Consider the following 14538-nt stretch of genomic DNA (forward strand, 5'->3'; position numbering starts at 1 on the left):
AAGCATATTTTGTATAACGATTTTTGAAATGTTTAAACGGTAATAATGAAAATCCGAGTGTTTCTTATTTTAAAAATAAAACTTTATTACACAGGCGATTTATTGATGATAGAATACAAATGGCTTTTAATTAAATTCAATTCTTAATACTGACTGATTTTGGTTCGACCACTGGTTTGACTAATTTAAGTACAAATTATTGACAGTGACATAAGGACATGTTTGCGGGTTATAGAATAAAATAGAATATATAGTTTTATATATTTATTTCTATATCAAATTTAATAAACAATGTGTGTATTATATTACATATTCATATATGTATTTCAAACATTAAAGTGTGCCGTTTTAACTATAAGAAAATAATATCTAAACAAAACTTATTATATATATTTTTATTTAAGTAAATGATATAAAATTGTTGAGTTTTTGTATTAAGCGACTTCAGAATAAATAGATTGAAAGGAATAGTAACACAGCATGGTTATAACTGAATTGAAACTAAACCGATTTTGATCACGCTACTTCTAATTATTCTATTTTAATTTCATTATTACATTTCTTTATCTGTAGGAGCTCAAATATTACAATGATATTGTTAATAATATAAAAATAATAATACGTCACAATAAAAATTTCACCCGATATCGGGTAACAAAGGTCTTGCTGCAGTGCCTATAAAAATAGCAATAAAAACAATCAACTCCCATAACACCCGACGGAATTATAACAGTACATCATTCATTCATTCATTCTTTCGGGAGCAAAAAGAATGAAAACAAAACCCGCTCGGCCATGACACGCATTAATCTTGCCCGTGACGACTGGATTAGGGTATACCGTTTTCCTGCTACGTGCGCGGAGATCAGTGTGAATGATGTTACTCTGATACTGGTGGTAATACTCGTCTGACACTATGACGGATGATCCCCTGTCTAAATCGAATTGGGTTAAGGATGTATTATGTGTTAATGTTGAGATGGTCATCAAGATGATATAATTAATACAAGCTACCTCCACGTTCTAACTTTACATGCACATATTTCAATTTATATACATATGATAATATATTTTTTTTAATCGTGATATATAAAGGTATCGAGCGGGAAATCGACCTTACTACGCTAATTCATGTTATAACACGTCCCTGTATAATTACTAATTAACTTTATAATTAAAATTATACCTTACTACTACTACCTACTAACTTTATAATTATATTTAATTTTAACGTTTAAAATTACCGTTGAGAAAAGTCTCAACGGTAATTTTAAACGTTAAAATTAAATATTATTTTGATAAAAAATTTAAATTTTGTTAGATCTGAATTACACTACATTTAGTGTCTAATATCTTGGAATTGACAATGGTCACTATAAAATTTATACATTGTTATTATTCTGCCAATCTCTTACATAAAGTTCTCATCAATATGATAACAGTTCACACAGTATTTGCTTGGACGCCCTCACCGTTAATTTACAGTCCAACTACAATTATTAATAAACTATAACTATAAGGCTGTACATCACACGGATATAATCAATAAAATGCCGTTTTATCGCATATCATGTTCTTCATCTGCAATTTCACTTAAATAATAAAGAAACCAATTTAATATCTATATCTTTAATCCGTAAAATTATATATTTGATATCATGTTTTTACACGGGGATATTGTTCGAGTTATTCTATAATATTCCTAGTTTTTTTTTCCAATTTACATACTTTTTTATCCGAATTTTAAATCATAAAATGATACAGTTGGCTCTTATTTCATACTAACCATATCGTCCCGACTTTTTGAGGTTAAGAATTTATTTAAAGTAACCTCTTCAAATTTTCAATTTATTGTTAATTGAAAACTTATGTTCCAAGTACAAAATGATTTAAATAACTTTGAAATTTGCGTAAAATCCGTTCTTAGTGAGCGTCTACGTTGCACATATAGTTTCGGAGATATCGTGAGAGTCAGTCAGTGATATATTGCTTCATCATATCAGCCGAAAGACGTCCACTGCTGGACAAAGGCCTCCCCAAGGATTTCCACGTTGGCCGATCTTGCCAAAGTAAATGTATATTGCTTATATATATACGTGTAATATAGATTATGGAATATATATTTGACATGTTGCTTAAAACGCTCAGCAATATATAATATTTAATAATACATACTATGTCTCTATCGCAACGGCTCGAAAAGGCCCTCTGTCCTTTTACCCAGGCTCAGGAGCGTATTAAATCAGAAATCCTTCTTATAAACACCTCCTAAGAATTGTTGCTAAATTCGACATAATATAATAATTTTCGTACAGTTTCTGCGAAACGATAATTAAGGATTAGCGAGGCATTAGACGAGATTAATCTCCTTATCTATGAAGGATTAATATCAGATGTTCGTGAGAATAACAAGGATTTAGCGCTTATAGTGTAATCCTCGAAGACTGGTTATAATTGTGAATCAATAGAGTTATGTTCAAAAAAAGAAGGTAACTAGTAATTAGGGTTATCACTTCACTCGTATTGTACTTGGCAGTTAAGAAAAACTATCGAAACAAGTAACTGCTGGGCTGAGGCCTCTTCTCCGTTTCGAGAAGAAGGTTTGGAGCTTATTCCACCATGCTGCTCCAATGCGGGTTGGTAAAATACACATGTGGCAGAATTTCAATGAAATTAGACATATGCAGGTTTCCTCACGATATTTCCCTTCACCGTCAAGCACGAGATGAATTATAAACACAAATTAAGCACATGAAAATTCAGTGGTGCTTGCCCGGGTTTGACCCACAATTAAGATTCACGAGTTCTAACCAATGGGCCATCTCGGCTGAGAAATTATAAAAATGCTGAGTTAATTATAAAAATGTTTATAAAACTTTATGTGTACGGCTTAAATTTATTAAAAACAATTATTAGAAGATATAGCTTGTATAAAAGACACCTGTTTGATTCGAAGAGACGAACATCAACAATATATATAAATCTGCAACATTTTTCTGTAAAACTTATATACCTATATGTATAGGTCACTACTCTGATATTCTTACCTAGAACCGGTAATACAAAATTTTTATTTTTTATCATTAGCCACTAAACCAACGAGAGAGTCAAATGTATTATATTGTTGTCATCTAGGCATAAATGTAGTTTTAATTGCTAGTAAGATAAACTAATAAATACCGGATTTTAAACGATTTGAATTGATAACTACGTAGAAAAGTTATGTAATAAAATCTGATATTTTATCATTATCTATTATATTACAGATAATATGTCAGAACATGTCAGAACATGCAAAATGTATCACATGTCAGAACATGTGATACATTTTGCAAAGAAGATCATAAAAGTTTCCTGCCCGCGGAAATAATCAATCAATAGCAATTGATACGATCAAGTTTTGGCCTTGAACTGTGTATATATTTTTATTTCTAAATTATTATAGATGAGTATATGGACACTCTATAGTAAGTAACAGCCTCTGCTTTTAGACATTATGTTAATATCAATAAGACACTTATCGTCGAATCTAATTTCCACTTTAAACCCAAATATAAAAAATGAAATTATTGATTATCAGCAGCAGTGCTGTTATCGGTGAATTTACTTTGTATCTCACTCGTGAAATATTGAAAAGTAACGTCTGTCGACAGGCTATTTTGATTTTTAATACCGTAATTATTATAATCAATATTACGTATCATTTTCTGTCATTCCACGGTGTTCTGCGGTGAAATTTGAAATTGGTCATACACAATAGCTCTGCAATAGACTCGTTTATAAAAGATCTTCAATAAAGGTACTTATTTGTATTTATAATGAAAATTCTTACCTTAATCCAGGCACATCCGACACGGGTACGCCGTCTTCAGTGAGCCAAGTGATTGTGGGTGCGGGAGTGCCGTGAGCAGCGCATGACACACTAGCACCAGTACTATTGGAGAACGACAGCCGCGGTGGTGGCTCCATGAGGAATATTAGCTGACTGTTTGCGTGTGAAACTGCAACAAATAGCTTAAAGTTAACACATGACTAAACGCTGACAACTAACTTAATTAAAAGGGAATATTCGTGACTATTCGTGACTAGTGACTGTTATATTATTCCTAAATTAAATATCTTAATATATTTGATGACTTTTTTGTTATCGAAAGTACTGGAAAAATAGTTTCATTTTATACCATGTCAAACTAAGTCATCTGTGTACTACGAATGTACGTGTGTATTACGAATTTTGTATCGTTTGGTTGTAACACTCGTAGCATTACTCGTAGCTATCATCGTAGAAATTCAATAAACGCCGTAGCCGATATTTTTGCTATTGCTACGCCTCTGCTGGATGAAAATTATATTTAACCCACTCAAAAAAGGAGGAGGTTATATTTTAAATGTCTAAGGACAGCTTTGCAGTATATTGAAAACCTATTCATAGGATACCTAATTAAGTTACTTTGCATTTTCTTTGTTGTTGATGTCACTTTTAGGTTATATACTATTAATGTGAATTTTAAATTGTTAAGTTTTCTTTTTAATGTATAATTCAAACGAATCAAGCCATTCTAAGTACTTAATGTAGATAAAGGTAATGTATATTGTATATTCGACAACGATTTCAACAAATGACATCAGAACAACAATTTCACACGCCGACAAGCGCGAGAATTGACAAAAATCGCTCAAAGGCAATACGACCAATTACTGATACCATTTTTTCGAATATTTTTCAACAAAATATGAAATATTTTACATTCAAGTAGACTCATAAGAACATTTTTGCATCATCATATAAAATTATCAACAGGATTATTCTGAAAGAACCGGCATGAAACTGAGGAGTTACTCTTTACATCCAACATAATTAAATACAATTAAATTTATTATTTATCCTGCATGAAAATTAACAAATTTATATTTTTTTATTATCTATAGTCTTTTTGATATTGAGTAATAAGCCTTATTTATCATTATTTTTTCGTTATCCTAATTAAATTATTGAATGAAAAAAATTAACGGCACTCCTTATGAACGTTTGTTAGCAGTTGTTATTTAAACACTGAATCCACTCTTTCTATCATTATTGATTTGATGTTCGAATCAAGAACACAGCATTATTTAACTAATCTCCCGCAAAGCAATGTTTATTTTATTTTATTTTATCGGTAGATGGATGGGCCACTTGATTATAAGTTGTCACCACACAAAGCGCTACCATCTATAAAAAAAAATATAAATGAGACCGTTTGTAATTATGTTTACTAATTATATTACGATATTGTAACGATTGTAATATAATATTGAAGTACTTTAACGCTAAAAGCAATTGTCAATGATACGAGGAGTTTGAAGAGAACTCGAAACTAACTCGAGCTTAAGTTCTAAGTAACTGTCTGTCGCGCAGTTATCGTCATAACTTTTACAATGTCGTTTAAGTCCGTCTTTACTTGGAAGTTAGAACGTTCGTAGCACTGGACAGATGTTTACATCTGGAACAGGTAGTGATTCGGTTAAAAGTTATCCTTATTGCTATCTATATTTATAATTTGTGATTAAAATTCATCTCGTACTATACGGTGAAGGAAAACATCGTGAGGAAACCTGCATGTGTCTAATTTCACTGGAATTCTGCCACATCTGTATTCCACCAACCCGCATTGAAGCAGCGTGCTAGAATGAGCACCATACCTTCTCCTCAAAAGGGGAAAGGGGGCCTTAGCCCAGCAGTGGGACATTCTCAGGTTGTTACTGTACAGTAGTACTGTACTTAATTATACTGTTAAAGAGAATACTATATTTTTCTTTTATTTTATTTGATATAGTCTAAGCTACTAAACCGCTTTAGCATATAGAATTGTGAGAAGTAGAAATGACCTTAATGACCTTAATAACCTTTTACATTATCATGTTTTCATAATATATTATCTCAATACAAAAAAAAATACAGGACTATGAAAATACTTCAATACAATTTCAACATAATTTAAAAATTGATTTTTTATATTCGTATAGTATATAACTATTATACTATATTATATTGTCAATTGGAAGAAAGCCAGTAAATTACAAAAATCAGTGGTTAACTATAAAATTTGAAAAGATATTTCACTAATAAATCATGAATTGTGGGTACCATTATGTATTTACAAATAGAGGATTAATTAATTAAGTAACAATATAGCTAAATACATGAACTCTTAAGCGAAAATTTCCATATAATTCTTGCCATTATTTGAGCTGGCGACGTTTATTTTTCATATTAACACTAAGACTTAAGTATAACCTTTCAAACTCGTAAAATAGCGAACTAACACACGACACGGGTCTGCCCACTAATTCCTTAGAGACATTATTAAAATTCCAGAAGGCTGCTTTGTCCCGAATTAATTGTTCCGACCCGTTCCGAACCGTACCGACCCGTTCCGACCGGTCCCGCCTCGACCGCTTTTGATGTTGCCACCCTATAAACTAAGTTTGTGATCTCGAATGAATGAGATTAAATTGTTTAACCGTCCTTGTTATTATATATTTACGACCTAATGGTTAATCTCCTTAGGATATTTCCCTATTCATATGGATTATGGTGGACAACATCAGTAACGACCGATTTATTCTTGTTTTGTGTTGAAACTTTGAGCAATAATTTCATGATAGAATATTTCTTACAGTGCCAATGTCTATGGGCAGTGGCCACTTAACATCAGGTTTGCTTTTTTGCTTTTTTTATAAAAAAAAGATAAGCTTGTAACGTAGTTCCATAGGATGATAAGTGACTGCTGACCGAAACATGTTAGACGTTGATTAAAGAATTCATTTGTAGAAAACATCGAAATGTAATGAAGTTATGTAAATTATTTATATAAAATAGTCTAACCTGTAGTAAAGACGATAGAAATCGCTTCAACTCAAGTAGATGCTTATATCAAAACCCGTCATTGAGCTCTATATTTAGAAGAAAAATAAGCTAATAACGCAGCTATAGATCTTTCTAGATCTAAAACATGTTGTACAGTTTAATAAATAAAGGCTTGTGTGTACCCGGCACCTGAAAATAATAAAAATTAATTGTATCCGAGTTGTATGAGATCTTTCTTTTATGGGCAGGAGACGTCGCAGTTGAGTGCTTCCTAAGCTATAAGGGCGGGCGTAATTTCGTTTTATTAAGTCCTGAGCTATCATACGGGATATTAGGTTGACATTTTACTGGGAACATAGATAGTATTATGTATCGTAACGAGTTACATGTTTTTCATTATTATACATGTATATAAACTTCTATTGGATTATATTAAGGTAAAGGTTTAGCAAACTCTATAATTTAGATGTTTCATTTTTATAAACATCTATAGATCAGACCTTGTATATAACCAAAAAAATATAATATATAAATCCGCACAGCACGTATCAGTAATTACACCGAATTGGCTGCCAAATTTATCGCAACATCGTGTCGAATAATATGAAAGGCATATTTCACGTAATCTATTTTTGGAATCCGATACGATTACATATCAGGCGTGATATCAAATAATGAAAATGATCAAATATTATATAAGCGTAATGACGTCACCATGGATTTACTAATTAACATTTTCCGACTGGCTCGTCTCTAGCAACGCTAACGCTGCACGGTAGATTATTACGAGTAATAATAATAATAATGTCCTCCAGATCGATTTCGGCCACGGCGGCCAATCTCAAGAGAGATTAGCCAACTACGCAGGAGATATTATAGTGCACAAGTGTGTGCGCAAACACAGGTGCACTCTCTATTCCCTAACTCTCATAATCCGATGGGACGGCAATCCGACACGACCGGAAAGATTTCAGGCGCAGGACCAACGGATTTTAGATATGCTTTCCGAGGCACGGGAGTGTACACACTTCCAACTTCCACACTCCGGGCTGCTACTGAGAATTTTCTGACAAAAAAACCCAATAACTTATTATTGGCCCGACCTGGGAATTGAACCCACGACCTCCACGGTCACGGTCTGCGGCCTTATATCAAGCCACCAGACCAACGAGGCAGTCAAGTAGTACGAGTACCTTAATATCAACTGTACAGATATTGAACTAGGATATCTTAAGATGGAAATAGCTGCAGGTGTGGTCGAGAACGTAAATGCTTATACGATATCTGTTGATGAATAATATATAGAACGCTTAACTTAGTATGCAAGCGCAGCGTATTTATTGAAATATATGTGCTGTATTTGAGGATTTCTTTCAATTTTAATATCGTGTAACCATATAGGAGTTCATTTATTAAATAAACGTTACGAGTGACAAATTCTACTAACAAAAAAGTTTTAAAAGACGTTCTTGAGACTGTTTTATCAAATTTATGACTAACAATTTGGAATATAAATATAATAAACTCAAATTCCACACGTGAAAATTCAATAGGTAAGAATGCACGATTCCTACAACTGGACCATAAATTTATCTTGCAAAATTTCCTAAACGTTTGTCGTTAGCCATGTCTTTAAAAATGAACTGGTCACGCCGTACCGCCATTGATAGTGTCTAACTTTATTAATAACAAAGTAACCAGCGGCTTAACCCTTTTGTTCTGAAACAGTAACGAAGCCTCATAATTCTTTAAGTTACGAGTTCAACACGTTATACAAAACGCTTTATTAACGTCTACTTTAAACATAAGTATACATTTGATACGTCATAATGCATGCATACGTTAATGACGTCAATTGGAAACGTCCAGTCAACTTCTTTGAACTTTTTCTTCTTTCAGTTTTATTAACTATCTTATCGGTAGTGAAAGTATTTATATATAATATTGCTTAGGAAATTAAGTGTGTTGTACAAGACATATGTTACATTACACATATTATATTTGAAAGATAGAAACAATTACGTCAATGTTGATCAACATGTTCCGTTGATTTCCATCCCAGTGATTTGCGGTTGGCACTGTGTATTTTATAACACTGCAACAATTTGGAAAACACTTATAGACTACCTAACACCTTCTAAACTAGTAGTTTTTTAACCTGTAATATGCAGGTATCACTTACGTCCTCATTTGACGGATGAGATTAACATATTCAGTAACAGCCTGTGAATGTCCCACTGCTTGGCTAAGGCCTCCTCTCCTTTTTGAGGAGAAGGTTTGGAGCTAATTCTATCACGCTGCTTCAATGCGGGTTGGTGAAATACACATGTGGCAGAATTTCAGTGAAATTAGACATATGCAGGTTTCCTCACGATATTTTTCTTCACCGTCAAGCGCGAGATGAATTATATATAGACACAAATTAAGTACATAAAAATCAGTGGTGCTTGTCCGGGTTTGAACCCAATGATCATCGGTTAAGATTTTCACATCCTAACCATGGGCCATCCCACTTAATCGGATCATCTTTATCGGCTCTACGATACTCACGGTTTGGGTCCGTTGTACTCTGTCAAACCCGTTTATAACTATATTATCAATTTTATTGAAATGGAAATATTTATAGGCGAACATTGGGAATTCTATAGACAGATTTATATGTTACATAATTATGTAATTTTCTGAGCTTTAACAAAGTAAATCCCTTGATTGTATATAAACTTTATAATGTTAAAATGGGATAATACAAACGGCAATTGAGCAACAATCATTGTCGTGATATTAATTCTTGTGTAATTTTTTTAATTATATTTTACATTTATTTTAAGTATTTTGTGTCAAGAAAGAATATCACTGAGATTTTATAATTTTGTAAAGTACTTTTAGTGATATTAAAAGTAATAGCTTGGTGCACATTTTGGGAGCTAATCACGCTTCCTTTGTGGGTTATGGTTGGATACGTATTATGTAGCGGAAGTCTCCCTCTCCTTTTGAGGATGTTTGGAGTTTATTTCACCATGTTGCTCCAATCAGGTTTAGTCAATAGACTAGGTTACTGTATGCGATACATGTTCCGATACATGCGGATTTCTTCACTTTTTATTCACGGGATATTTTTATTCACAGCTGATCATGACTGGCTCAGTAATGCTTATCTGAAATTGACGTGTAGCTTCTTCGCTTAAAATCGACGTCGGCTACGAAGTTTCGGCTTGAATATTTTATCTTTAGCAACAAAAACATTTCGATAATATTATTTTACAGAATTCCTAAGGTACTCATAAGTTAGCTAAAGATAAATATTTTAAAAACAACTTAATAACATCACGTCAATCATAACTTTCAAAAGTTAGAAATAACAAACGTCGTAACGTTAAATTCTGAAGAAACGTTTTATTCTAAAACATTGTAAGAAGTGTTCCGTCATAAACGTGAAGCTTTCTTATTTTTACTCGAGCATTCTTGAAGTCATTAGCGCCGCTGAGAGCTTTTAAGCTGCGAAGCCTGTCACTCCTGTGACTTGAGCTTTCAGTAACTTTAACTGGATTTTAGTCGAGAACTTCAGTAGGATTAGAACTTATCTCATCCTAAATTGTTACTAACCAATGTTGCTATTAATATAATTTTATTACCCACACAAGTTTATCGTTTCAGGGCACAGGCAAGCCCGCCTGTGTTCATACAATGACATTACAAAAGTCACTTAACGTGACACTTAGGAAATGAATTATAAAAAGTAAATATATCATGCTACATTGATTTTATATTTTTTATTTCGTGAATAAACCAATAGTGTAATATTATATCAATAAGTAAATAAATACAATGAAAATAAATAGGTAAATATACTTTTTATGATTTTAATTAGCTTCCCCGCGCGGTTTTAAATGCCATAAAAAAGGAACAAATATTAAATAATATCAAACACGAAAATATTTTTTCAATAGAATTTGTGTAATGTTATGTGTATGCATATCCGATTCAAATAGTTTTGAATACATATATCACTTAAAAGTGTATGTAACTTAGAAAATTAATTTAACAACAATTTACCAATATTATTATTAAAGGTAAAGAAATAAGTTATAAAAATAAAGATATTAAGGCATTGATAACAGATTATAATATCGATTGATGTTAATATAACTATAACTCAGCACAGTTTTATACAGTCGCTAAACGACACAAGTGCTCATTCCCCGAGCCATAAAATAAAAGGATCGAGTTGTCCATAAAAAAGCGATACATTTAAACGTTCCCAACAGCGCATCGTGTCGTCGCTCATTAAACTGTTAACGATATCGTGTGTATGTGTGTGTGTTGACGTTCATCGAACTTAGATAAGTTACATAAAAATATGCCATTGAAAATTAAATATATTTGTTTACGTTTTCCGTCATAAATTATTGTCTTGTAAAGCCATTATTAAAAGAAAAATCGAGATGGTCCGTTGTTAGAGCACATGAATCTTAACCGGAATCTACCCGGATTTGAAGCGGTAATCTTATTATTATTATGACGATAACAATTATTTACAATTAAGACTCAAATATTCATTGGTGGTAGAGCTTTGTGCAAGCTCGTCTGGGAAGGTACCACCCACTCATCAGATATTATATCACAAAACAGCAGTACTTGGTATTGTTGTGTTCCGGTTTGAAGGGTGAGTGAGCCAGTGTAATTACAGGCACAAGGGACATAACATCTTAGTTCCCAAGGTTGGTGGTACATTGGTGATGTAAGCGATGGTAAACATTTCTTACAATGCAAATGCCATCATTCCTTACCATCAGGTGGCCCATATGCTCGTCCGCCTTCCTATTCTATAAAAACAATATATATTATATTTTTTAAGCATATAAAATATAAATTAAAAATAATTGGCTTATAAATCACGACCAAGTCACCAACAAAGGCAAACAGTTGAGGCAGAGATGTTGGATATTAAAACATAATAGGTATAATATATTTTATTATTATATTATAATAATTATTATTATTATCAATAACCGATAGCATGAAACATTAACTTTCACGTTTAAAAATGTTTATAAATTGTCTTATACTCGATTGTGAAGAAAACTAACAAAGTTTGGAAAAACCCCATAATTGTATCGTATTCTTATAGATTTTATTTTAAACATTTATGCTTATTAATACGGTACCCGTCTTATGTTATGTCAATAATTTCCTATACTAGGATTTCTGGCAAGGACCTTTTATTAGAAAGAAGCAATCCTGTCGACAATTTCGTCTTATTACATATTTGTATGAAAGTCTTGTATGAAACATAAATAAATAATAATTAACTAACTAAAAATAAGACGCTACACATCAAGTCACAAAAACCTCATCATCTGAAGTCACGAAGTCTTCAAACGAAGCAAGGGAAAGATAAACACTTGTATTACCTCAACGAGATGCATCTCACAAAGAAACAGGAGACAAACGAACAATGCGATTGTTGATAAATTGTCAGAACATGAACCAACTCGCTGCTTAATTTGAGAAAGATTTTACTCGACGCGCTTTGGAAACTTAAATAAAATATAAAATTACTTTACTCTAGTAATCGACAACGAAATGTCATACCATAAAACCGTAACAGCCTGTGAATGTCCCACTGCTGGGCTAAAGGCCTCCTCTCCTCTTTTTGAGGAGAAGGTTTGGAGCTTATTCCACCACGCTGCTCAAATGCAGGTTGGTGGAATACACATGTGGCAGAATTTCAGAGAAATTTGACACATGCAGGTTTCCTCACGATGTTTTCCTTCACCGTAAAGCACGAGATGAATTATAATCACAAATTAAGCACATGAAAAAACAGTGGTGCTTGCCCGGGTTTGAACCCATGATCATCGGTTAAGATTCACGCGTTCTTACCACTGGGCCATCTCGGTGGTGGTGGTGGTATTTCAACCATATTTTTATCCTACACCAATGCTTAGGCTCCGATACATGTGTTCTTACAATATGAAATGATATTGTGAACTAGCTATCTCTTGCCCGCTTTGGAAAGCGCACATTCAAATTTTTAATTATATTTCATAAACAAAAATCAGAAATGAGATTATCCGGAAAAGAACTGGAGTCACCGACATATCTTGCAAAATTAGCAGGCTGAAGTGGCAGTGGGCTGGTCACGTATGTCGTAGGACCGATGGCCGTTGGAGCAGACGAGTCCTAGAGTGGAGATCGCGAATCGGCAAGCGCAGCGTAGGGCGCCCTCCAGCCAGGTGGACTGAAGACCTTAAGAAGGTGGCGGGCAATAACTGGATGCGGAAGGTGGAGGACAGGGAGCTTTGGCGCACCTTGGGAGAGGCCTATGTTCAGCAGTGGACAACGATTGGCTGTTGATTGATTGATTGAAACAAAATAAAAAAAAATATGCCTTTGCCGTTTCCAAGAAGTAACGAAATTCAAGTACGTACACTCGCCCAAATACACAGCCTTTTTATATTTAATTATTTATATGGAACACTTCTTTGTAATTTACTATTAAAATATATCTATACGTACCAGAAAACAGTACAATATTTAAATAAGTTCATATCAACGATCCACGGAGCGAGTTTTTTATTTAAAAAAGAAATTTAATATTCTAAATATGTTCCCCTTAATAATCATCATATTATAATAATAGATAATATAAATAAATTCACCACTGCGTTTTGAATTTCTTACCGAATATCTGAATACTCAATTATTTGCCCGTAGGATGGCGGGTATAAGAAAATTGGCCGGATATACCGAATACTGAATAGCGAGCGGACGTCCGTTGCATCACTAGTTATTAGGTAAATCTATTATCAATGTGCAGACGTAAATATAGAAAGACATGAAAGTTGAATATTTCTGTTGACTTTTTAATTTCTCTATAGATAACGTCAGGTAGTCAGGTAGTGTAGTAGCCTGTGAATGTCCCCCTGCTGGGCTAAGGCCTCCTCTCCCTTTTGGGGAGAAAGTATGGAGCTTATTCCACCACGCTTCTCCAATGCGGGTTGGTGGAATACACATGTGGCTGATTTTAAGATTTTGAAATTAGACACATGCAGGTTTCCTCACGATGTTTTCCTTCATCATATAGCACGAGATAAATTATAATTACAAATTATTATTTTTTTGTATTTGTAGTAATATCAATGTATTTTCAACAAAGAAAAGAGACCGACTTAAACCTCTTTACATAAACGAAGTATATTGGCTGTAAGTTGTATTTAATCTCGCAGTTCTAGATGTCGATGCGTTTGTGTATAAAACAGAGCCAATATAACATCACTCTCGCATTACCATCCGAGAGGCTGCACAATGCTCGTTTGCAATGCTAATACCAACACTACTTGATGGAGTAACGCGCTTTGCATTTCAAACCGCTTGCTGAGTTTGCATAAAATTATGTATCATGTTTTCCTATTAAGTACTTGAAGAACATCTTTTGTGTTGTTAAATATATTGTAATATCACGCCTTCATAGTTTCAGCACAGGTGCCGCTGTGGCTAAGGTGCTCGATGCATCAATTATTTCACCAATGATGGAGTTTGATAGTTGTTCGGATAAAATTAATATTTAGTCCTGCTTATTGGAGCAAACCTTATCTTATCTTATTCGTTCCAGATGATGACGATGATAAACGATTTCGGTCGACAAAAATACATCTCAAAAGACATGTCCAACTACTCAAGACATA

At 33.3% G+C, this 14538-nt stretch overlaps 1 protein-coding gene across 1 annotated transcript in view; it reads right to left on the bottom strand.

Annotated features, from left to right (window-relative positions):
• Positions 1-4281, bottom strand: part of LOC126781824 (cell adhesion molecule Dscam2-like) — an 87595-nt gene extending 83314 nt beyond the window's left edge. Inside the window, exons 1-2 of the mRNA XM_050506894.1 lie at positions 4230-4281; positions 3833-4001 (exon numbers count right to left, since the gene is read on the bottom strand). Coding sequence (XP_050362851.1) covers positions 3833-4001; positions 4230-4281 — 221 coding nt within the window. The remainder of the gene's footprint in view (positions 1-3832; positions 4002-4229) is intronic.
• Between the last annotated feature and the right edge of the window lie 10257 nt (positions 4282-14538).

This window comes from Nymphalis io, chromosome 1 (genome assembly GCF_905147045.1).
Source record: "Nymphalis io chromosome 1, ilAglIoxx1.1, whole genome shotgun sequence".
In the NCBI taxonomy this organism is placed as follows: domain Eukaryota; kingdom Metazoa; phylum Arthropoda; class Insecta; order Lepidoptera; family Nymphalidae; genus Nymphalis; species Nymphalis io.